Source organism: Netta rufina, assembly GCF_964035555.1.
Source record: "Netta rufina genome assembly, chromosome: 3".
Taxonomy (NCBI): Eukaryota; Metazoa; Chordata; class Aves; order Anseriformes; family Anatidae; genus Netta; species Netta rufina.
Genome location: NC_140125.1, coordinates 22,884,340 through 22,910,271, shown reverse-complemented (window position 1 = coordinate 22,910,271; position 25,932 = coordinate 22,884,340). Strand labels below are relative to the sequence as shown.

Genomic DNA, 25,932 nt, shown 5'->3' with positions numbered 1-25,932 from the left:
CCATCATCATGGCTTTTTATGGCTTTTTTTTTTTTTTTTTAACCTACACAGTAAACCATACAGACCTCAAGCAGCTCACATAAAACTTGATCTCTAAATAACACCACGATGATAGCAGGTAATACCAAGAGTCAGTGGTATAGCTTCACACTTCTACTTGTGACTTTTAAAAATACAACACAAGCACATACCATTCTAAGTTAACTAATGCAAATTGTATTTTGACAGGTAAAGTCATTATTTTAATGACTGCCCTTTGGTCTGCTGCCAGTGCAGACAACCATACTACTACACATTTTTCCATTTCAGAACACACAAAAAAAGAACTGCAGAAATGCAGAGAGTTATCTCCTGAATATTGTTTTATTATTTAAGAATGTTTTTAATATTATCAGTCATTATGTTCCATGGACTGGCATGGACACATCTTCAAAAACTAGGCAAAACACATATGATAAAGTGAGTTTTAATAGTCAACACCATCATGTCAGTACTTAAGCGAAGTGTATGGAACAAAAGTGTTTACCCGAAGGTGTGCTTATACAGTGTATATATGATCTTAAACCCAGAAACATCAGAAAGTATATGAAAGCTGCATCTTTTATTCATTTGTCTCTGCTGCTTCAATGGGCAATTTCTTTAGAATCCAAGTTTTTAGTTTTTCTATTTCAGTTCTGTTTAACTCATGATTAAGTTTTGGAAAAGTATGAAGGGATGTTGACACTCCCAGTGACTTTAACATCATGTTGGTTTCTTCACCCCAAGAGTAGAGAACTAATTCATCTGCAGTTCCATGACACTGAAATAATTCTGGAAGGATGCTTTTGTTTTTTTTCAAAGTCTAGATGGAGAAGAAACACTGTTAGACACATCACTACAATTTTTCAAAGGGTAGTTACAATTACATGGTGACAATTTACATAGCATTTCATTTACTTATCTGCCTTTTAGTGTGCATATCATAGTGTCTCTACAAAAGCACAGAAGGAAATATAATTGAAAAAAACTGTACTTCAAATTCCCATGTGCTACCTCTTGACAAATTATAAGGTTTATATTTAGGGCTACGTCCCTCTCCAAATAAGTGAAACAGAAGAAATTCAAGACAGCAGGTGGAGCCCATGAGTGTTATAATTCACTATAAAATTTCAAAGTATATTTACATCTACAGGGACTCGAATACCTAATGGCAACTTGCAAAGCATTTCATTTGTTAATCTGTCTTCTACACTGACTTACTCTGAACACGGTAGTTGTTCTGTCTGTACAAAAAGCAACATAACATCAAGGATAATTTTAATGCCTTGTCTCCCTAATACACTTCTTATCTATTTCCAGGAAATGTTTTAAGTTTAGAATATTAATCTATTGCCTCAGATGAAGAAACACTATATTTGATTTTAATTATCATGCTTTTCTTTTAACTAAGCAATATTTCTGTAAAAGCTTTTCACATACTCACCTGGTAAACAGCAGAGTCTTTATTGAGAAAACTAGACAGCGCAAAGACTCCTGCCAGATCTTGATGAAACCTATATGCTAAATGCATTGCCATTCCACCTCCCATTGAAAAGCCTCCTACAATGCAACAAAAGAAACAAAGATTAGATTTTACTATGTATTTATAACCCAGTGTCCAGTTTGATTATTTTTATCTTCAGACTTTTATCTTTTATACACAATGCAACTGAGAACCACTTTGAATAACAGGAAGATTATTATAATCTTAAATCAAAACGATTCAATTAAGAATTGAGTGGGCAGCTAAAGAACTGCTAAGAAGTCATTGCTGGGAAAGAAAAAAATCAGCCAAAACACTATTTTAGAAGCTGTTTTGTGTATAGTCCCCCCCAGGTACTTGAACGCCGTGGCTACATATTCTGTGTTGTTAACAAAGCAAAATCTTTAAACAGAGAATTCTCCCTATTTTTGTAATGCGACTTATTTTCCCCTTAGGCTAATATCATTAATGCATGAAAGATCTGTTTTACTATTGTATGTAACTGATAAACATTTGCATCATTAGACTACCACACAGAGTTTGAAGTATTTTTTTTTTATTGTTACTCCTTCGGATAGATAATAGGGAAAACCAGCAACATACCCCACCCGAGTTCTAACAAGATCTCTGAATTAATGGCCTTCTCTGTTCCCTAGGTCTCTTAAACAGCACCAATTCCTCATGCAAGAATCTCTCAGGGATGTTTTTAACATGACAAACGTTTACTCATTATGAAAGAAATCCAGACCAGTGCATTACTTCACAAGGACACAGTACGTAGGATATTATATTGACTATATCCACATAATTACTAGCAGGAAGAATGACTGGCTTGCTAAAACATCCTCAGAATAGAGATGACAATTGGCAGGAAGGCTGTGACTGCAATTCTACTCAGAGCAGCTTTAACATACAAGTACTGGTGATATAATTGGTTTGTGGCAGGCTGTTAACTGGTGTTAATTAGCTGCAAAATTCTGCACACAGACCTTTTCACACAAAAGACATGAAATTAGAGATTGAAAGAGAAATACAAAAGTAGCAGACAAAATATCCAACCATTTTGGCTTGTTACGCTTTTGGAGTGATCAAAAGGAGACTCCAAAATCTCCAAACAGCTCATTTGCAAGGACAGTGCAAACTCCTATGGGTTGACTTAGTGCTGTCCTATGCAGAATTTTCACACAGTTGCAAGACAAAAGCCCAGCCAGAAGCAGCAGTGCCTATGCAGCACTGAAATTGAGCCCAATGAAACCGAGCAGTTTGGACACTTCACTAGATCCTGGGATTACACGGGAAGTCCCTGGTGCACACAAATTCAGAGACAAACAGCTGCATTCTACAATTACTAGTTTGGTCAAGGCAAGACAGTCCCTAATGGGTAATCTTCCAGCATGTTTAAGTGCAGGTCCCACCAGGTCTGAGACCCTTCAAGCCCACAGTCCATCCTGCACCATGACCAGAAGATTTACAAAAGAATTTTTCCTACAAACATTAGACTAATCCAGACAAAGTGTTTTCTTTCTCTCACACAACATTTTTTTTTTGATTTCTGATCATTTTGCTATCAGAATTTCTATTGAATTTTTGTTTCTACTTACTGTCACCTTGTAATCTTCAAAATGAGTATTGCCACAACTGTAACTGAATTTTCATGACTTACAGAACCTGAATCTTAGGGAGAGAGTACACAGCTGGGAAAACTGGAGTTTGGACTTCCTTTGTAAACAGTCCTCAAATTGATTCAGAGAGTTGTATCATCAAACCAGGTGATATACCTTTAGCTATGCACTGGAGAGCTAGTAACACCCTGATATTTATGTTTGGTAAATAAAGACAGGACCTGACATTTATTCTTTGAATCAACCTTTAGTTTAAAGTTAAAAGAAATATGCCAAAGTGCCCAACGGCAGTTCAGAAACATGCATAGTTAAGGAAAAGAAGGAACAAGTGTGAGTAAACAAATTCAAAGCACACTTAAACCTCACACAGCCCTCACCTGAAATTTTTGAGAAAACCGTCTTCACAAAAATTTCAAATATACCACTGCAAAGGCTTTCACCTGCATGATCATTTCCTACCAGATATGTTCTTTGTCACATGTATGAGAATTTGACAGTGAAAAAAACAACTGCACAAGACTCTCAGAGTAACCTCAAAAATTACAACGCTATTGACCCTGCTCAAAGAGAAAAACACAGCTTTCTGAGAAAGTATATAAAAACAAAGCAAGTTACACATTTATTACAGAAATAACCTGTCTCGAGCTGAATTTTTCTTTATTCTCTGCTGTGGAATCCAGTCTTTTACTTTGTTCATTTCCTTTTGATCATTCTGAATAATGCTGTTCCCTTCCAACCAGCCACTTACACTGTAAGAGATCCTTCTGCATTTGTTTACAAATATTGCCCATACATAAATAAAACCTATTTTAAGTGTTTCAGAATACAATAAAGAAAAAGTTTGTATTGAAAACTCATTACTAGTTTGTAAATGATTTAATCTAAAATTTTGTACCCAGTTAGTCACAATCTGGCAACTCTATGTGCAATTACTCACCAGCAGTCTTTGACAATGCAGTCACCTGCTGTTTAGAAGAATATTAGGTAATGGTGCTTTCATGTGGCTCATACTACTATGAGAAAATGTAATACATAGGACTAGTTCTTTGAATTTGGTTTTCCAGGGGAAAACCTGAATTTTATCACTTGACACCACAATCATCTCTGAGCAAATGCCATATAGTAAATACTTCAGAAATAACAATTTGGATATGCATTTGCAGTTGGAGGCAAAATCTTTCGCTTACAAGAAACATTAGAGAGTGAGTTTGACATAACACAAAAAAGGCATGTTCATTCAGTTACCTTTATAGAATTCAAATTTCAGATTCGAAAAATAAAAGGGACAGTACAGATACTACATGAAATAATGTATGAAGTGACAGAACTTAAGCAACACAGAAACGTACAAATATACTCATGTACATTGACAGTTTCAATATAATAAATACTGAAACCTTACAGCATTGCTATGCAGACTGTAATAAGTTAAGATGAAAAATATCACTACATTTCAAACGTGAATTGGCAAAATACAGCAAAACCTTCAAGACAAACCTATATGCTAAGAGAACAAAGGCTGTACACAAAGTTCAGAATTCACCAATGTTTCACACAATAACTGTGTTTATTTTCCATTTTTCTGCCCCTTATCTGTTTTAAAGAGGTCTGTGATTAATGCTTAAGAGTTAAAATACAGATTAGGTTTGTAATGTGCAGGAGCAGTGACCTAATAGTATTATTTCTCCTTCCATTTCAGGAAAGCAATTAGCCATTTGCATTAACTTTCCTGAATTACAAAGGAGGTTTATGCACAGGCTAAAACATAAATGTATACAAAATGGACTCAATTCAGTAAAATAATTTCATGGTTACTGCAGCCAAAGCTGCCCTTGAGCTTCACATTCACGCTTTACGTGCTTGGTGGATGAGGGAAAGGATGTCGATGTGGTCTACCTTGACTTCAGCAAGGCTTTTGACACTGTTTCCCACAGCATTCTCCTCAAGAAATTGGCTACTCTTGGCTTGGACTGGCGTACGCCTCGTTGGGTTAAAAACTGGCTGGATAGCCGGGCCCAAAGACTCGTGGTGAATGGAGTCAAATCCAGTTGGAGACCAGTCACTAGTGGCATTCCAGAGGGCTCAGTCCTGGGGCCAGTCCTCTTTAATATCTTTATCGATGATCTGGATGAGGGGATTAAGTGCACCCTCAGTAAATTCACAGAGTTAGGTGCGTGTGTCGATCTGCTCGAAGGTAGGAAGGCTCTGCAGGAGGATCTGGATAGGCTGCACCGATGGGCTGAGGTCAACTGCATGAAGTTTAACAAGGCCAAGTACCGGGTCCTCCACCTGGGGTGCAATAACCCCAAGCAGAGCTACAGGCTGGGAGATGAGTGGTTGGAAAGCTGCCTGGTGGAGAAGGACCTGAGAGTATTGGTGGACAGTTGGCTGAATATGAGCCAGCAGTGTGCTCAGGTGGCCAAGAAGGCCAACAACATCCTGGCTTGTATAAGAAGCAGTGTGGCCAGCAGGTCTCGGGAAGTGATTGTCCACCTGTACTCGGCTCTGGTGAGGCCGCACCTCGAGTACTGTGTTCAGTTTTGGGCCCCTCACTACAAGAAGGACATCAAGGCCCTGGAGCGTGTCCAGAGAAGGGTGACGAAGCTGGTGAGGGGTCTGGAGAACAACTCCTACAAGGAACGGCTGAGGGAGCTGGGCTTGTTCAGCCTGGAGAAGAGGAGGTTCAGGGGCAACCTTATTACAGCCTCCTTATATATAGGAGGCTGTAGCGAGGTGGGGGTTGGTCTATTCTCCCATGTGCCTGGTGACAGGATGAGGGGGAACGGGCTAAAGTTGCACCAGGGGTGTTTTAGGTTGGATATTAGGAAGAACTTCTTTACTGAGAGGGTTGTTAGGCATTGGAATGGGCTGCCCAGGGAAGTGGTTGAGTCACCATCCCTGGAGGTCTTGGTTCTATGTTCCAACCTAGACAGTTCTGTGATTCAACATTCCCCACCAGCCCCTTCTTGTTGGTGATAATGAGGTCCAAGATAGAGGAGCCAATAAAGAGAGGTGCTATCATTTGGAGAAGAAAGCTATCATCAACACCTTCCAGGATGCCTTAATCGCTTTATTACAAATAATGATTACGGATTTATGAAACACCAAACCATGTCACTTTTCAGGTCTTTCCAGAGCATTTTTTTTTTTAAAGTCATCACAGCTGTTTTTCAAGAGTAGAAATCACAGTGGCAGGAAGCAATCTTCATTATTCATATTTAGTGCACGAATTCTGCCACCTGCATAGGGTACAGATCTGCTGCTTGCAGAGACAAAACTTGAGATCTTGTATGAGTTACTTTTGCAAAGGCAGAAACTGCTTTGTTACAGCACAGCATCACAGAATTGTTATTCTGAAGAGAAGTAACCCACTGTCAAGCAGGATCACCTAGAGCATGTTGCACAGCACAGCATCAAGAGGAAGAGAAATAGCTATGCCCCAGGCTTTTATAAGATAAAGGATACAGGCTTGGGTGTAGTGGGTTCATCTTGGAGTGCTTATTTTAAGCAATATTTCTTCCCTTGTTTCTCTAATAGTTATCTTTCATCTTCCCTGAATTTCTTCAAATTTGTCAGTACAGCTTCAGTAACAAAGTGGCAAGAGATGGATGTCACAGAGCCTGTGCCAGCACAGTGCAAGCAGAGACAGTTACCCTTCTGTTCTATGAGGCTACACCAGCAATTAGAAATTGCCTTTGTCCATTCTGTTATCATCACAATACATTACATACTCCTTTTTCTTTCAGTTTTCCCAGCATTTTTCATTCTTAATTTCTCATTTCTTTTTGAGATTTTAACTTAGAGTTGCTTTAATCAGTTTATCATCATGAATTTTTCCCTAAAGCTACATTTCAGTTTACTTTCTACTCTCCCTAGGGACTTTCTGTGATTTACCTTCTATTAATGGTAACAGCAAAACCTTGTTCTACACATCATCTGCAAAGAAGCTGACTTTCTGTTCTGACCTTCCTTTTTCATACATGAATAGAAGCATTATATACATTTAACAGTGCTCATATATGTATATCAGAGAAGAGTACAAAAATGCTAGTGGAACAGCAAATTCCCGTCTCTACAGAACTCCCAGAACACTGCTCCTGTGTAAGTGCTTCAACATGTACTTTGTCTCCAGTGAATTTCCTCAGAGCAGCAATTTTCTCCTTTTAACCTATCTGTGAAACTTTACCAAACACTAACCTTACTCACTAGCAGAACTGAAATGAATGGTTTAACCCCTGCTAGAAGTGTGTTACTCTGTTTGTAACTCTGTCTTTACAACAAGAAAGACAACTTCCCTTGACTGCATCAGATACTTCCTCTTGTTAGGAACATGAATAAATTTACTATTCAGCCTTCTCCCCAGAAAACAAAACAAGCTTTTACATGTGTAATTTAAGTGGCTCAAGTTTTACTGCTTTCTTGTAAGAAGTACACAATAGTTTATAATGCATAATTTCACAATAAAATTACAATCCAGTTATGCATTTTTTCAACTGAAACAGGTGGTAGAGGGGAACTCAATCTGTGTATGTAAGCAATGATAATTTTTTTTAAGCAATAGAAAAAAATAGGAATCATGAAAAGTCTCAAAACAATTTTTACACATTATTACTGTATCAAAGTATTGCTCTTATTGCTCTATCTACACCTCATGTGTGTTCATGATTGTTTCTAAGAATGACAACACAGTCCTGCTGCAATATTTACCTGACATTTTTATGGGCAGTTCACTCTTAATATTGAGCATGAGTTCTGAAATATCTACAAGTGCAGACCCCCATAGCCCTCATGTGATTTTGTGGTGCTCTGCTCAGATGTGAGTACCTCTTCAGGCAGTCAGGCTATAACCATCGGGATGGAAAAAGTTGCATGACAATGCTCCAAATTTGCTCCAAACAAGATTAGTCCTAACTTAGTATGCATGAGGTACAGAAGAGGAGTACATCTGATGGCAAGTCAAAATGAAACAAGGGAGGAAAAAAAATTCTGCAAGAAGGAAAAGACATTCACCACCTTTTAAGTATAGACATGGTCTAACATCGATGCCAGGCACCAAAGAGAAAATCTTCTAGTAAGAAGATCAAACAAGCCATTCTGTTAAAGAAAAGTTTCCCCATTGTTAAACTTATATTAAAAAGTAAACTTAGAAAACTTCTTTTGCAACACCTCCTTCATTTATGCCTCAGCTTTGCTTACTATTTCCTTCCATATTCTTTATCTCATACCTTTGTTTATCTCATACCTTTGCTTCTTCCATGCAATCTGATACACTGAAACTCATCCTGAATACTAATCCTCCCTCTTTTCAACCCCTTCCTTGAAAAATATAACATTTTCTGTTTCTTTGCAGAAAGTACCACTCAACCAAATCTCTAGAAACTATTTGCTGCACTGCTTGCAGCTAAAATGTTTATCTTTTGTAAAACAGAGGAACTGTAAATGAAAACATTAAACCACACGAACATTTTGGAAGCATAGATCTCAGAGCAATCCTCATCAAGATAACCTATTGCTTCCTACAGCAAGGTAGCAGGTCTGGGGATAGGTAGGAAAAATAGTGCTTTACTCTGAAGCAATGAAAATTAATGTAAACTTTTCTGATATTATGGGGGAGATGGACTAACAGTACTGCATTGAGCCCAGGACCTCATTGCCATAATTTAGATAAGCCACAAAGCCATGCAATAGGTAGTACAGAACAAAGTCTCATTTGAATTGTAGTGACAAATGGCAATGCAAAACCATAAATTTACTCTTTGAGAACAAGGTATTAAGTCCCTCTAAATGAAAGACATCATTTCGCTAATAAAGACAGAAGATACAGAAAATGAGATGACAGCCAAAGCTTTCAAGGCCAAAATCATAAAATACCAAGGTTGTAGGTGAAGTAGTTTGCCCAGTGTTTTAATGATTCATTGTTGATTTTTCATCTTCCCATATTTACAGTATCCTCTTTCTCTGCGATGTCAAAGCCAAGTTATTTCCTCCCCACCCCATTCTCACACGCACACAGAGATGGAAACGCTAATATTTACACACACAGAGGCACAGAACTTTCATGTTACTTCCACCATGGTTCAGTAGCTATGTAAGAAGTCTAGCAATAAACAAAAGTGATTGTGTGTCTTGTGTTATTGTTACAGTACAAGAGGTTAGGAATCATGCATGTGTTTTTTGGCATACAGTCAAATCTACAGGACTGTTGCTGAAAGTTTATTTTCACTGGCTGCTTACACAAGTGACTACAGGTGGCAAAGCCCAATGTGCTTGGATCAGCATTTCTACACTATACAAAAAGTGACCTGTAAAAGAAGGAAAGTACAAAAACAAGAACAACAGAGAACAAAAGGACGGCCTTTCAGTGAAACGTAGTTGACTGAAGTGAGCAGAATGAGTATGCTCCAAATGAGAAGTGGCTAATTCTGTATTTTTACACACTATCACAACAGAAGTGGTAAAAAAGAAACTGACGAAACAGACCCACCACACCCAAAAAAACAAGTCAACTTTAAGTAGAAAATGAAATGATTATCCCACATTTCAAAATGTGTTTATTTGCTCAACTAATTTAGTAATGAATTCAGAGACATTTATATAGGACTACATTCAATTTTTAGTAACGGGTACTACCAAAGGTCCAAGTGTCATAATTTGACTAATTTTATCATATTCTTATCTCCAAAATCAATACAAACTACTTAAAGGGTTATTTGCAAGTGCTTTAGCCAGGAAGACCAGTAAGAGTAACATCAAAGGAAGTGACTTCCATTATCAAATTCAGAGGAAGATACTTTTGAATATTTAATACTTCAGTAAGTTTTTCTTCCTTCCCCCTACAAGGTCAGGGAAATAAAAACCTCAACGAACCAGAAGTCCACTTCTATCAAAAGACCTCTGTATGAGGGGGAAAGCAACACATCAAATTATCAGGAAAAAAGAAGGGGTAGATGAGCCACGTGCCACTATAAGCTGGTTGGTACCGTGAATTTACTTGTGGTTTTTAATAATACTTCATCTCCAGTGCATTAAGTAATTCTTTAGAAGCAGATTCACAGTGCAGCTGTTAAAAACAAGGTTGCTGTGATGTTTTTATTGATATAGAAAATGAGGGGCATGGCACAACCAGACTCCATCCTCAGGTTTAGAGTTCAGCTCTACAGGCAGCTGCTTCTGGCCTTCAGAGCTAACTGTGCTACCCAAACAAACAGCACAGGCTGTAATTTTTCTCAGAACACATGATCTTACTGTACCCATAATCTTCAGCCTGGTGGAAAGTTTGAATGACTCCAGAAGGACAATCATCCCCCAGAATACCAGGTGCTCGGCTTCTCATTTTCCACTGCTCAACTGCCTACCCCTGCTTCCCCTCTCATCCCACTTGATCTCCTTTATGCAGTGCTCCCTAAGATCTTGCCTTCTTATCCCACACCTCAGAGCTGTCAGCAGCTGCCCACCTTCCTGCTTGCCCAACACCTAGCTCACCCTCACCTAACAATATCTTACACTCATCCTCAGCCTGTAATTTCTAGTTCGCTATTCCATATAAAACCATAACCTTCAATCTTGTTACCCTCCTCATACTTACTTTGTTTTCTTTCCACTCATTAAAACCTCCCACATATTGCAAAATAGACTGTCCTATAACCCAGTTCTCCTTAACCCTTAATCAACCATCTCATTCCCTGTGACTCCCTGTTTACGCAACTGCTCTCAGCTTTTGTTACTTAGCTGAAAAGGTCCCCCACAGCTCTGCACAGACTTTTGTCCCTGCCCTCCAGTCCCCTTCTCAGCTATTTTACCTGTACCTTCTATAAGGCATGTATCATTATGGGCTGTATAATTTGGTGCTGAGGGACTGAATACATCTTCATAAATAGTGGCCTCACATTCTCTGTTGATGAAAAACATTTTAAAGCTGCCAGGTGCCTTTACAGGAATTGATTTTCTCTAAGAAACAATGCCAGAATCTGGGAAACTATTTACATAAAGTCCCACCTAAAGCAACCAAGGATGTCACATTATGTTGACTCTGACTGCTATTTAAACCAGCCTTTATACACAGAAACCTCACAGGATCTGTTCAGCTTCATTCTCCATTGGACCCCATGGTTGCTAATCATTAAAACCAGCACAAAGAAGGCACAAAGTTCCCACTGAAGAGCCCAATCTTGTGCAGCCATATGTGACAACTCATTTTCCACTAGACAATTTTATTTGTTTTTTAAACAGATTCCTTTCTGCACTTTGGCTGGAGCTATTTCGGGGTTGCCTTATTTGGTTTGTTACATAAAAATAAGATTCAACTCTACAGAAGCAATATCTGTAACAGAGTCAAGGAAACAGTACCTTACTCTACAAGCCTGAAACCAATGTTTGTAAGAACAAAGAAAGTAAGTATCAATACTTTTTTTTCCTTACAGAGGAGGCATGCAAGTATGCAAAGAGAGGGACTTCCAAAGACTTGCTGGAACAACTGGTGCATATCAACTTCCTTACTCTGTTTACAACTTGCAAAACAAAACAAAAAACAAAAAAACAAAAAACACAACACAACCTTCCATACTCTGTAGTCTCAATACTACTAATTTTGAAGGCTATAGAGAAAGGAGAAAAGCCTAGTAGCAAATTGGATCTGTAAACAGAACATCTCCCAGCTCACCCTACAGAAAAGCACCTGTGCTTCTTCAGCTGTTTCCAAGTCATCAGGTATAATACAGGAAAGACAGATCAAAGAGTGTGCTGACAGCCATCCAAAACAATGCATTCAGCAGCCAGGGCAGCAAGCCAGAAAGGGAAAGTAAACAGAGGTCTTCAAAGAGCTACATAGGGCTGGACCAAGAAAACATGTAGGCTGAATGGTAGTGGCTCCACCACGCAGGAGCTTGATGGCATGACTCAGTTGGCCATAAATTTAAAAGTTCCCACATTAAGAGTTTTTTCCCTAACCTGAAATAGTTTGTGGTCTAGGAATGGGATACTGAGCCAAGGACTCCTGAATTCTCATTCCCTCTCTCACGCACGCTACTTCTTTGGCCTCAACATCCCATTACCTATTTCATAGAACTACTGTGAAGGCCACTGGAAACCTGTGGAAATTAAGAGGGACAGGAAGACAGACATATGAAATATGACAGCTAACACATCATTTGTTATCAAGTGTTAATCTTTAGTGGTGTAACATGAGACTTGTTTCCCCATGAATTAACTTAAACCAAAATGTTTAGAGCAGTAAGAAAGTCTGATTACTTATATGCTACCTCTGCATTCTCCAAAATACAAGCTGCTTTGGGGAAGTATGCTTTTCCATCCTTGAAGAGGGCAAAAAGCAAGAGGTATATATTTTTCACTGTTTCAAGTAAAGCGCTGCTCGCTCTTGTTTTAAATCATGATTACAAGTTACAATTTACAATAAAAACAGTTTTAAGTTACACTTTTGAGGACACTGCTTGCAGTTAGCCTCATTCACCATCTGATACAAGTTTAAATAACTATTTAATATCCTTAAGGACTGGCTGCTGAAGGGGTTGTTTAACAGAAGCAAGGCATGCTCATGTGAGTTCAGGGTGGAGTAATTTCAAAGTAGATCTCAATTAGAAGGATTAAAATAAACACTTAAACAGTCTTACCTATTAGTATCCTGTTCTTTGCAATACCATTTTTAATCTCGTCATTGATCAACTCTGTAAGTCCCCGACACATAGAGTCAATGCTTTCAATGTGTTCTGGACAGTCATTAGAGATCTTATATCTGTCAAACCACACAGTGGAAAATGCTCCTTTCATGGGTGTATATGGCCTAGAGAAGGAAGAGAAACAAATGATTAATGAAGCATAAGATCAAAGTGGTCCACATAACTGAAAAACAAGAACAATTCACTATCTGCCCAACGAAGGCAAGAAGGAACCTCTTTCAGCTCTAATTCAATCACTTTATTTTCTTGCACTCAAAACACCATCATCCTTCAAGAGTGAAGAAGGCATTTGGCAACTATGTAAGATGCAAGTTTCAGTCAGTTCAATGTCAAGGTTCATTAGCTGAGCTAAACACTTTCAATCATAATCCTGTCAAGAGGTTCCCAATCCTAAACAAAGCTGGGGTTGAAGTCTACCTGGGAACAGGACAGACTGAAGTAACTGCTCAACAAGACAACTTTGAATGATCTAGTTTTATGTGATCCAGTTGTCCTATTTTTGTTGAAATTACCAGGAGAGGGCTATTACAAACCTCCATGTATTTACAGAAAATTTCTTCCTTCTGTTAATTCTTTTCTTAATTAAATACAGCCATCCTCACCTGCATGAGGCAACTATCTCAAAAGTAACTGAAATAAATGCCATGGAGGTACTGCTTAGTTTGTAGACAAATTAAAGGCATAATACTTTTTCCTTCCATAATACTGTGTTGTCAGATCAGTATTTCAAATTCTTTAACTTGCTGCCCAAACCTCAGGTAACCATCAAAGGTACAATTTAAAGCAGCTTTCTCTTTGTTTTTAAATAAAGAAGATAAACTGAGCTCTGAAATCCCAGGAAAGATCATCTAATTGCCTTGCAACAGTTTCACAAATAACATATCAAACACAGTGCTTTGAGATCGATGCTTCAGCTCAAAACCAAGTCCTCTAAAATCCTTAATTGCAATGTTTAATCAGCTGGCACATATTTCATTTTTACTTAAGCTCAGATGAGTTCAGATCAGATTACAGATCAGATTTGCCTAAAAACAGACAGCCTTTGATAAATTTGTCTGGATGAGAACCCACTGAAAAGCTAACATTGACTTCTGTGCTCTTGACTTTTTTCAGTACTAGGATTAAACAAAACCACAACTAGCCTAAAATGAGAAAGCCACTATTTCAATTATTCTTAATGAAGGAACAAATTCTACTTTTATTAATACCAGAGGTTTCATGTATGTAAATGTCTATTTCAAACACATGAATACTTCCACAAGCAGAAGCGTAGAAGAGGCTGATGACTTTTTGCATTACTCAGTCACACAGGTCAAAAATGAGAATGCAGATTTTCTTCTGCCAGGTGCTATAAAGATGAAATATGTAAGACTCATGACAAAAGCTGATGAACCAAGCATAAAGGAACAGACAATGAACAGCAACAGACAAGTACACACACACTACACTGTTTCATCTGTTTGAACATAGCCTCAGTGAAAAGTACGTAAAAACTGAAAAAATCTGCTGTTACTCAAAATGGCACACGTGTATGTGGTCAACTTTAGTACTGAGCACACCTTAAGTTGCCCCTCATTCACTCAATACAAAACTAAGCATTTACTTAAGCACTAGAATTAACATGTACTTTTTAAATTAGCCCTTACTTCTCCATTAAAAAGGTAACTATTAAAGTACAGCAAATTCAGTGGAAATATTTCATACACCCAACAACTGAAGATAAATGAAAAAAATTGTTTTACTTTCCTAGCATTAAGATCATCCAGGACTCTTCCCAAATGAATTCATCAACACCTAAGAAACAAGATTACAAGTTTCTAATTTACCTAAGTTTATCAGTTTCTAAGAAGAGCCATTCCAGTCAAAAAAAAAAAAACAAAACAGTGGATTCAATGGAGTTTCTGAAAGTCACTTGGATGATTTGATGTACAACAGACTAAGCACTTCAGCAAACAGCATTTAATTCACGGTTTAGGTTTCTCAAACACTTGTACATCAGTCCTGGTAAAAACACTTAGCAGCTAGAACAAGAATGCTTTATTTTCTAGTAAAACCAGAGTAACTTACATATATGTTAGAAAAGATGTGTAAGGTTTTAGTATTAGTACAGTATGACAGCCCATGATTTTCATGTAATGAATATACATATTTTGCCATAAATAAACAAAATATACTACAAAAATACTTCCCTGTAACTGAAAGATAATTTAGAATCAGTACAAAGTCCATGATGAGATTATAATACTTGATCAAAACTCAGGACTTTTACCTTTCTGTCTTTGCAAATTCTTCAAAGACTAATGTGTCTTAATCCCACAGGAAAAGACCCCCAAGCAAACAGGCAAGACTCTTTCAGCTGTCTCAAAAACATCCTTGCAACCACTCTTGATTTCTCAGAAATGCATTAAAAATAACTTTTACATAAAGCTGAAAAGTAAGATTCTTTTAATGGTTCACCAAACTGGCACATCTGTTTTAGTCATTCACCTTGTTCCTTAAATAAATCCCTTTATTAGTTGGCACACTACAACTCAGACATTACCACGGTAAACAAATATGTTTGGCATGGAACCATCTGTACAGCTCCAAGAATACAGCACAAAATTTCTTCATACAATTAAACCACAAAAGAAAAAAATTCCCTATGTTACTTTGACAGAAGAGGCTGGACTAAAACACACTAAAGCAAAGAAATAAGCCTGGAATGAAGTCTCCAATTAAGCGCAGCATGGTCAGCTATGTCAGTTATAGACAGTATGACAGTATCAGGCCAAATGGTCACTTCAAGTTTGGATTTTTAAGTTTCCTAAATTCAATCAAAACTTGAAAAGTTAGTCCAAATGCACTTTTCTGTGTGCCTCGCTTATTCGCTTCTTAAATGGTATTGAAAAATAAAGCTCTCTGTCCCTAGACCACATGCTTTGGAAACTCTGAATATAAACATATAGCCCTGCCCACATGCCAGACTTTGTTCTTTTATTTTTTTTTTTTGAAGGATGTTTTTCCCTTGCTTATTAGGCCCCTGGAGCACACAAAAGGTTCAAGAATGCAAGCAGTAATACCTCCATCTTCTTCCACCTACCTGAAGCATGGAGGCCTATCCATGTTTGAATTGTGTCACATAATTTGAAGTAATCTTAACAAAAGTGGAGAGGAACCAAATAAGGCCACACAAAGTTCAAATGCAGATCTAAAGACATATAAAACTCCATCTCCAAAATGTTATTAACATAGCAATTCAAATAAAACTAGATGTGTTTTGTTAACCAATAAATCACTGTCCCTGTCAAACATTTTAAGAACTAAAAAGATACAACAGCAAGAAAACTAGCTGCTTTAAATAAGAAACATGAGACAGCACCTTGATAAACAGTAAGCATTTTTCCCCCAACTCTTCCTCCTAATGAAAAATTGTATCACTGCCTTTACATTCAGCACTGCTTACCCTGCTAATACAGACATAAACCCCAAACCACTGGTGCTGGCTTATAACTTTCTTGAAGTTCCAGACAGAACTTCCTGAGATGTCAGACAGAATTGGGAATTTATCGTGAAGTTAGGCTTCAAGATTCACATAAAGGAAGACATGTTTGAATTTCTGAAATTAATTTTGCTTCCTTCCCAAATCCATCTCCTTTCAGTTAAGAAGCACAGAGTCACATAAGATTTTGTAATGCTGTCTTTTAGAAGTCTACACATCCCTTCAAGAAAATCTACAGAGCACATTGCCAGGTTACTCAAGTTCTAGAAGCAAGTCTTGACTCTGTTAAAACTGATGGCAGTTTTTCCAATGAAAACAAGTTTACTCCCCAGTCTGCAACAGAAAACCTGGTTCATAATTCTGCTTTTGATTCCCACTATCTACTTGAAGCAAAAAATGAATTAGATAAAGGTAGGGGGAAGGCAGAGAATCCACTTATTCAAATCAGAAACATTATGCAAAGATCTAATCCAAGTTATACTTTATGCTAAATCTGAGGCTCTGCACAGCCTACCAGTGAAACTTTGTGGTATGGTAATACAGCATACATATCAGTTTTTTTTTCCCCAGGTGTAGGGGTGGTCACTTGTGGATTTGTACATATCAGAGAAACAGCAGTAATGCTGTGGTTGAGTATGCTACAAATTACCTTTCCCACATTACCTGTGGCTGCTTCATAAATTCACTAAAGGAAAATTGCAAGAGGCAAACCAAGGCTCTGATCTGATTCAGTTTTCCATGAAGGGATTGAAAGATACTTCAGTTTTCAGAACGGTATCCCTTCACAAGCTGGTGGCAAAGAACACTGAAGATGGATGAATTATATTAGTTAAGCACAAAAGTATTCTTAAAACTCTATGAAGACTGTCAGGCAATAGCACAGAATGACACAACTTAGAATCCCACAACCACTTGATGGAGGTCCTGTATGTAAGAGACTATCTCCAATTCTTCAGCATTGGAAAGTGGTTGAAGGATGAAAAGCAAAAGGAAGGATGTTTAAGAGTGTGATGTAGTTAAAAGGATTAATAATCCGAGATTATTGCCAGTTGGCTCTCCCTTGTCTCCCTCAAGCACTATTAAAGCATCTCTTACAAGAGCTTATTGCATTCCATGTAGTATTTAGTATATATCCATGTTTTCCTCACCTAATGGAAGAGAGGCAATAAAAGGAAAATATGAAGTTTGTCCATATGTGCTTTCATCATCATTATTCAGAATATGATAAATTTCTGCTTAGGAGGAAGAGAAAAAAACTATCCTGTAATACAAACCAAAACCCTTTTTCACTTGTCCCTCAAAATTCCACTTCTAAAAAGACGTCTTTGTGTTAAATTTATGAATGAGGTTAGGGCTCACAAAAGTGAAGGATTAATAACATTTGCTTGAGCCAAACATACTATGATAGGCACCGTACACACTCCCCAACGCGGCTCCGCCAATCCATCTCAAGTCTGACCTGCAGTACCCCTGCTGCTTTTCCAATCCTAGGCCTCTCACAAGGAGAGACTGCCAATGTAGCTGAATGGTGCCAAACTGTCTGGTGGTTTTGCAATATAGCCAAATGGGGACTGTGATGAGATGAAACTCATTTCCACCCGTGAGCAGAGCAAAGATGCGAACCTAGGTAAAAGGATGGAGACCAATGCATACAATACTGAGAAGCTCAGAGCAGCCACATAGTTACAGACAACGGAAATTAGAATATATTGAAAAAAATAGACAAACTCTGCAGAGACATATTGGCCATAGAAAGGTATGTTGAGTGAATGTCAAAAAGATCCACAAAATAGCTTGAGCAGTATTTATAGTTTACTTTCTGACTTGCAAAAGAGGAGGACTGTCAGAATGGAATGCTAGACAACGCAAAGAATCTTTGACCTAGATTTTTAAAGGGAATTATAGAAGGTAAGGTATACTTATTAAAACAAGTGGAGCCTAAATGGTTTTAACTTTACCACGTTAGCTCCTGCAATGCCAATTTAAACTATCACTTTCTATTAAAAAAAAAAAAAAAAGGTTAAATTGGGTGGTATTCAGTTCTGATTTAGAAACTCAATAGAAACCTAATGTTTAAGTCACAGGCATAGCAGCTGAAACAGTATTTAAAGCTGTAACCATTCTGACCCAAAAAAAAAAAAAAAAAAGGAAAAAGGAAACCCTTTCCTTTAAAACTATTACTGTAGACGTGGCTTTAGGGATTGCATCAGATACTAGATCTACAAGTTGAGATTCTGCTTTTTAATTAGAAGATATGCACTAGCATTACAAGGGAGAGGAAATACCAATTCTGTTGTCTTTAGCAAGTTAGCACTGGTCTTGAAAGAAAGCTAAAGCTGAAAGAGCAATCTACTAAAATAAAAACTTCTCATTTTCAGTATCCCAGTTGCCCATGTTACAGAGAAAGTAAAAAACCTTCTCTAAGAAGAATAATAAAATTCAAATTTGTAAAGCAAGACATTTGAAGAAAATCTGTACGTACCACCTTCAGGTATTTAATTTCCAAACACATCACACTTTCAAGTGACTCTTGCTGCATCACATTGAGTCTTCAGATCTGTGTATTATTCTATGTATTATTTACGCATGCAAGAATTTTACTGTGATTTGCTATTAAAACAGTTTCTATCTACATTGTTATTTTCGGTCAGGAAACAGGCAAATTTGAGACACTTAAGACACCCCACAGTGATGGAGAAAGTGTGAAAATGCTGCACACATTTTCCTGTTTGGGGGACATCCAGTGCTTATTCTCTACATAGACCCTGTATATTATATAAGTGAGTGATCAAATAAAAATAAGCCTTTATAACATAAAGTCTAGAGCATTTTACAGAGACCTACAGAGAACAGTACAAAATATTTCTTATAAAACATAGTTCAGAACTGTTCTATTGCTTGTACCCATATAAGGAAAGTACCCTCTATAGTGTTTGCTGAAATCAATGCTAATCAAGCAGAAAACATGTTTTAGAATTCTTCTAGATTACATGCTGTGAGGCTTTTCCAAAATAAATTTCAAATGTATTGACTCTTGAATCAAAACATGTCTGAACATCTGATGCTGTAGTAATAAATGAAAAACACATTTATCAGTGCTGGGGATAAGATCTATATAAACTGAAACACAAAATCAATCCACCTTCCACAAAGAACAAAAAAATATAATGTTTCATTGAAAAATTTGAACTCCACTGCTTTTCAGAACTCTTTTTTTATGTGCTGAAGAGCATATAAGGCCAAATCTATAGATCTACCTATCAGCAGAATTGTATCAGTCAGAATTGTGAAGAGGTATTTCTGACCTGCACTTTATCCTGCAAAAGCCTCTAACACCGTAGTTGTATCATCAAGCCTGCTTTTACTGGCATAGCTGCTTTGAGGGTGTTCAACGTGTATGTGGTAAACTATGCTGGAAAAGACAGGAGTTTACAGACTATGAACTACATGTATATCCACATCAGCAGTATTTTGCCAGAAGAACCTATTAGCCAAGCAAGTCTATGCCTTCAAGCTTCTCTTTGATTTCATCATCAGTGTAAAAACCTACTGGCAAGCTTCACACTCTGCTCCTAAAATTGACAATGCAGTGGCAGGTTATGCCATCCCTCTCGTCCCTGTAACTTTTTTTTTTTTTTTTTTTTTTACCAGCACCCCTCTTTATTTCCGCATATTCAAAGGCTGGATTAGACTTTCTTCAGCATTATCTGTACGCCTGTGGGTATCATTATCAAAGACACTTAATTCTCCTGTGGTGCCAGAAGCATTTAGCATTCTTGTCAAAACATATATATGTTTTATATGTGTGCATGTGTGTATATATACTTATACATACACAAAATCAGAGCATATATTCAAGTGGCTAATGCAGATAAAATTATTTTAATGTTTGCTATTTAATTTTGGATGTTATAGGACTTGTTTTTCTTTTCTGTGGACAGAAAGAGAGCAAACATTGCAAACATTCTAAAACGCATAGTCTGTTTTGAACTTGAATACTAAAACAATATTGAAAAGGTCTGCAAAAGCTTCTGCTACTTCTGTTTCCACCAGTAATCCATGTCTTCACAAACTTCACTTCTCATTTCTGCAAACAGTGGCAAACATTACTGTATTAAGGGTTTCTGTTTTATTTCACTGTGTCAGCTAATGGTGCTTATCAGCAACAGAGAGTTCAATATTCCTAAGCATACCTCATATTGCCAAATACAAACAGTATGGGTACTTTTTTTTCCTTTGAATACAAAACTGCTCACAGTTTTGCTAAGAAACACTTCTGAATCAAATCCTAAACAACTTCAATCTGCTCTAGAAAAGAGTAAGAATGACCTCAGCTTAAAAAAAGAAAGAAGTTAACTATTATTCACATCTTGCAATTACAACCATATATTTCTTCTCATCCCTTTACCAAATTAAATAAAACCAAAGCCTTCCGATAAAAACAAATTTCCCAAAATGCCATTCATTTGACTCTGATCTTACCGGTTATTAATACATACATACTTTATATATGTAGTTATCCAAAAAAAGAAAAATACTGGACCTCAAAATTGCAGTGGGATGGAAAAGTGAAGCACTGGCCTAACAGACACAGTCTGAAGTGCTTTGGCTGCACGTAACGTGAAGAAAGAATTTCACAGGTAAGCAAAGCCTCAGCATTTCTCCAGTACTTGCTGTTGATTGGGAAGAAGTGGAGCCCATCAACATGTTTGATACAATACTGAAAACTCTAGCCATCACTTTAGCCTGTCATTGATGAGGTAATGATCACATTATTTACAGACAGTCATATCCACTACCTACTAACTCCAAATACACTGCTTCAAAGACTTCTTCTCATGGGCTTGATTTTTCTGTAACAGAGAGTATATGCACAAAATCTCTCAATGTGCTTTTCCAGTTTAAGTAGATCACAAAAATACATGGTCAAGGAAAGGCTTTTCACATATTAGTGAGCACCAGACAAAATCTAGTCTTATACTTGTTTATACCCTCCAAGAATTTTTTTCTTTCAAACCTCTGTACCTTGCAAATTCATGTAGAATGTCACAATTTCCTTTCCCTTTCAGCATTCAACCACACTTCAGAACAAATTCAGATTAAAACTTAAGTCCTGTTATCTTTAAAGGAGACATTTTCCTAACCTTGGCCCAAAGACACCTTAAAAAATGGACTGAGAAAAATTAAACATCTTTGAAATATAAAGGTGAGTCTTTAAGTTGCTAAATATGAAGGTAGGTACCCAAGTTCTGGCCTTCTCTGGTTAACCTCCTTAACTTCCAAATTGACAGGAGTATATATTTCATCTCTATTTCTAGTATACCACTATGACAAATATCATCTAATAACAAGATTTTACCTACAGCAACCATTGAACGCAATTCTCTTTTAAAAAGTTGCACCTGACATAAAGTAAACGAAACGTGTAATTTTAAATTCCCAGTCCTTCCTCCAGTAGCTGAAGATCTTTCATATCCTACTTGTCACAAAGATCAACCACCAGTAAGCACTGAAGCTTGGCATTGAATTCAACAAAGTATTTTAGTGGTTAATTTATGGAAGTTGAAATAGGTAGAACAGTGACCCATAATACAGCTCTGTGATACCATTACAACACACACTGGAGTATCTTCTACTTGCACTGAGGATGTAGAAAGAGGCCACAAGGACAATACTTGAAAGTGAATTAGAAACTGACTTATGTGAAGTCATAGTCATTCAGATATAGCTATACAGATGCAGGACAGCAATGTGCTGTTGAGCTCTGATTTTTGTCAAAAAGCATATACACTAAGAAAGAAGAAGGAAATGTTATCACAGTCTGTACCAATATTCACAAGCATACTTTACAGTACTGTACTACAGTAATTTAATCATACTGTTAAAATATACTGTGCAATACCTGGCAGGAGCTGTTGGATAAATTACTTTTATATGCTGGAAAGCCATGTCTTGATTCAAAATTTGTTTTATCCATGTTCTTGCTCCTTGGCCAGTATCACCTGTACCACAATGAAGCATACAACAAGAATTATCCTGTGCATTTAGAAGAAAAATTATACAATGTCAAATACATTTAAACTAGATTTCTAAATTAGATCTGAATTAGAAATTACAAGGTTAATTCTTTAAATTGTTTTTTATATATATATATATATATATATTCTTTAATAACCTAAATTGCTTTCACAATGAATATGGACTCAGATTCCCAGAAACAGACCCTTTAGGAGTCTCAACAGCTTAAGCTTAATAAATACTTTACTACATTCAGTGGCTAAAGTATCTCCTAGTCAGGCCACAAGGCTTTATGTCTTACTTGCAACTTACCTTAGTTGCTGGTAACAAACAAACAAAACACATACCAGTGATCATTTTAAAAAGTGAGTTAGAAAACCTGCTGCTTCCCTTAGAAAAAAATGGATCAATAAAGCAATAAAGAAGACCTTCACATTTAATTATGCTAGTATTATACATAAGCTTTAAGCAAAGTATCAGGCAAACACCTCCAACTTATCATAAAAATATCGAAGATATGAGTTTGAATTCAAGTATCTTGCAGGCCGCTCAAAAATATTAATCCAACAGTTCCATCTGAAGACTAGTTGAGATCTGATTCTCAGCGTGCTTTTTTCCTAGTCTTATCAAGACTGTAGAAAAAAACTCTACTGACTGAAGGGCAATGAACAGATATAAAAGAACTCAAATGCAGCACGTGTTCCTTGCAAACAAATATACATCAATCTGAGTTAGTCTGCTCCAGTACTTTATCTCAGATTGGTCAGGTTGACTTTACAACTCACTTTATTCCATAAAAACACCCAAGGCACAAGAAAAAGTATTGTCCTAATCCAGGCTTACTGACATGGTTTATTCCCATCAATGACACGTGAATATACCAATTTATTCCTAAAGTGATTATAATTTCTCAGTGAAGGTTTTCTCTTGCTTTACCATTCACAGAAAATTCAGAGACTTATTTAATATGTTCTCAGAAACAAAAAAGGAAAGCAAGAAGGATCCAAGCCCAGCATTTTTTTTTTTTGTTTAGCACAAATGGCCTATGAAATTCTGTTTGGCCTAAACATTCAAAGTGGCAATTAAACAATAGGGTCCCCAAACCAACACAGACCTTATTCTATGCTATTTGAAACGGTAAAAATTGAATTTCAGTCTTTAACTGGATGCTCCTGAACACAAGCACTTTCTTTACACAAATCTTAAGGTCTGAAATCTAAATGCAACCTCTCAGAAGACACTGTTGAAACCCAAATGTTTATCTTAAGAAAGAGAAATGCCCTCATCAATAAGCTTTTTTTTTCCCTGCACTTTTCCCCCCCTCCAACTACAAAGCAAATCTACACATTTCAAGTACTTGCACAGGACCAACCCTCATCAAAGTAAACCTAAGCAACTATATAAACAGTTGCAGGATTAGTACTTAGGTCTTTGTAAACTCCTTAATGATGCAGAACACATCTTTTATTATTTACTCACATTTCTTAAGCTTTGCCAACTTCAGCACAAGGATCTACAGTTCTTGAGCCGGTTTGTCAATGAAAAATTAACAGAAAACTCAGTAAGTGATAGAAAAATTGACGATGGCAATGCGTGTGGCAGGAGTCCCCATAGCCCAAGGGCTCTGCAATCTGCAAGCACTTGTAGGCAGAGATAAAATATTTCGATTTGGTACGAACAGGATTTTGAGGAGAGGGAGAGGAAACAGCAACAGACTTCCAAAGAGTTTGTCTTTCAAGCTGTTTGTAGATTTCAACATTATGTTCTTCTGACTGTTACTGGTAAGAGGCAATTAACACAGTCAGATCTGTTACAGACCTGAAATAAACCGATGGTAACACTGTCTTTTTCTCCCCTCTGAAGTAAAACATGAATTATTTCCCTTCAAAATAAAGCTTGAATTTTCAAATTTTGTTCCTGCGTTTGTCAAGTAAAGTTGTAAACTTACATGTAAGTGCATGTTACAACATGCAAAGTTATACACTGAAGTCTATGAAGTTACTGTACATCTGTAGTTTGATTTGTCCATTTACCTTCCTTGGTGAGCTATGAAACAGATGGATCCTTTATTTAAAATCAGATGTACAGCACTGGTAATTTTCTGGTGTCTTTCTCTACCTTTTGGCATCTCTGTTCTCCACTTTTTACAGTTTGTCTGCAGCAAGCATTATGGATTCATGCCATCTGACTGCCACTTTCCATCATAAGTGCTGTACAGAAAGCACCAATTCTGCTTCATGCGCCAGCCCACAGCAACAGCACTGTGGCCACCTCTGCTTTAAATTCTATTCTGCGGAATTGCTAAACTAAACCAAATAAAAGCACCCTTCTACTTCTCCCTCGCAAACACTATGACTGAAATCGTATCAAAAATGAAAAATTGTAGAGTGCTTTAACCACATGTGGCATTGACCTCTAACCATAATCTTTCCTTACTCCTCCAACACGAGAGGAAATTATTTCCTCAAGCATGAAAGCATTAGCGTTAACAAGAGTGCTGAACACATCTTACCAAGCCTTTCACTTTCCATTTTGTAACATGCAAGATTTGAGAAGAGTGTAATTAAACGATATTACAGAAATTAAATTAATTTAATAAGCACCTACATCTTTGTTAAGCTAAATGTAATCACTAGCAAAAAGCAAAGGTTAGAGATAGGCTGAAGGAATTAAGCACTTTGACGTGTGCACAAAGCCCAACAGAACAAATTTCCATGGCTTTGAATCTACTAATCTGTAACCTATGACCACTTTTTTGTTGTTGTTATGTAGACTTTTTTTTCTATCTAATGGTCCTGCCCACAGACTGCTCACCGATACGGCTGAGGCAGGGGGTTGCCAGTGGGCACCGGCCAGCACCCTGCTGTTAAGGCAGTGTGCACAGAGAAGCACACATTAAAAGAAAGCAGCGATACCCTGCCATCAACCTGTGCCCCCATCCTCCGCACCAGGCCGAAGGACCAGGCGCACGGGGCACGCCAGCTCCGCGGGGACACGAGCGCCCGGAGCGGTTCCTCCTCGCCCTTCGGCCCCGCCGTGCCCAGGAGCCCGCGGAGCAGGCAGCGGGGGCCCGCCGAGCCCCTGCCCGGCCGCAGAGGGAAGGAGGGAGGAGAGAGGGAAGGAGGCAGCCACCTGAGCCGTGCAGGAAGATGAGGGAGGCGCTGTGCCGGCCCGCGGGGAGCACCACGCTCCGCTGCAGCGCGCCGGGCGCCGCCATGCCCGCAGCTCTCCGCCTCCTTCTCCCTCCCTCAGCCCCGCTCGGCCCGGCCCAGAGGCGGCCCCGGGCTGGCCCTGGCCCTGCCCAGCAGCTGCTGCCTGCCCCTGCCGGCTCCTCGTAGCGCCCGCCTGGCCGGCAAGGGAGCATCCCTCGCCCTTCTGGCACAGCCGGGCTGCGGAGCGACAGCGCTCACGCTTCTCGGTCGCTGCAGCCGGGTCTGAAAGGCTGGAGGCTTTACACTGAGAAGAAATAAATAAATACATAAATAAATACATACATACATACATACGAGGGGTTTGCCTCACCGCAGCTCTGCCCAGAGCCCCCAGCTCCAGGCACCGTCGCTCCAGGGGAAGCGGCTTTGTTACTGGTTCTTGTCCAGCAGTACTGGGCTGAGCTCA

At 38.1% G+C, this 25,932-nt stretch overlaps 1 protein-coding gene across 1 annotated transcript; it reads right to left on the bottom strand.

Moving 5' to 3' along the window:
* Positions 1 to 465: 465 nt before the first annotated feature.
* On the bottom strand, positions 466 to 25,540 carry LYPLAL1 (lysophospholipase like 1). The gene is made up of 5 exons (XM_084284355.1): positions 25,447 to 25,540; positions 22,199 to 22,298; positions 12,750 to 12,919; positions 1,463 to 1,578; positions 466 to 841 (listed from the first exon to the last, which is right to left on the bottom strand). Exons 1-5 carry the CDS (start codon positions 25,529 to 25,531, stop codon positions 602 to 604), a joined length of 711 nt encoding a protein of 236 aa, XP_084140481.1. The 5' UTR covers positions 25,532 to 25,540; the 3' UTR covers positions 466 to 601.
* Positions 25,541 to 25,932: the final 392 nt, after the last annotated feature.

Excerpts from the sequence above, each read along its gene's own strand:
- LYPLAL1 (XM_084284355.1), bottom strand. The coding sequence starts at position 25,531 with ATGGCGGCGCCCGGCGCGCTGCAGCGGAGCGTGGTGCTCCCCGCGGGC. Across the intron at positions 22,299-25,446 it reads CATCTTCCTGCACGGCTCAG|GTGATACTGGCCAAGGAGCA; the intron begins GTGGCTGCCTCC and ends ATTGTGGTACAG. Across the intron at positions 12,920-22,198 it reads TATCCAACAGCTCCTGCCAG|GCCATATACACCCATGAAAG; the intron begins GTATTGCACAGT and ends TTCCTTCTCTAG.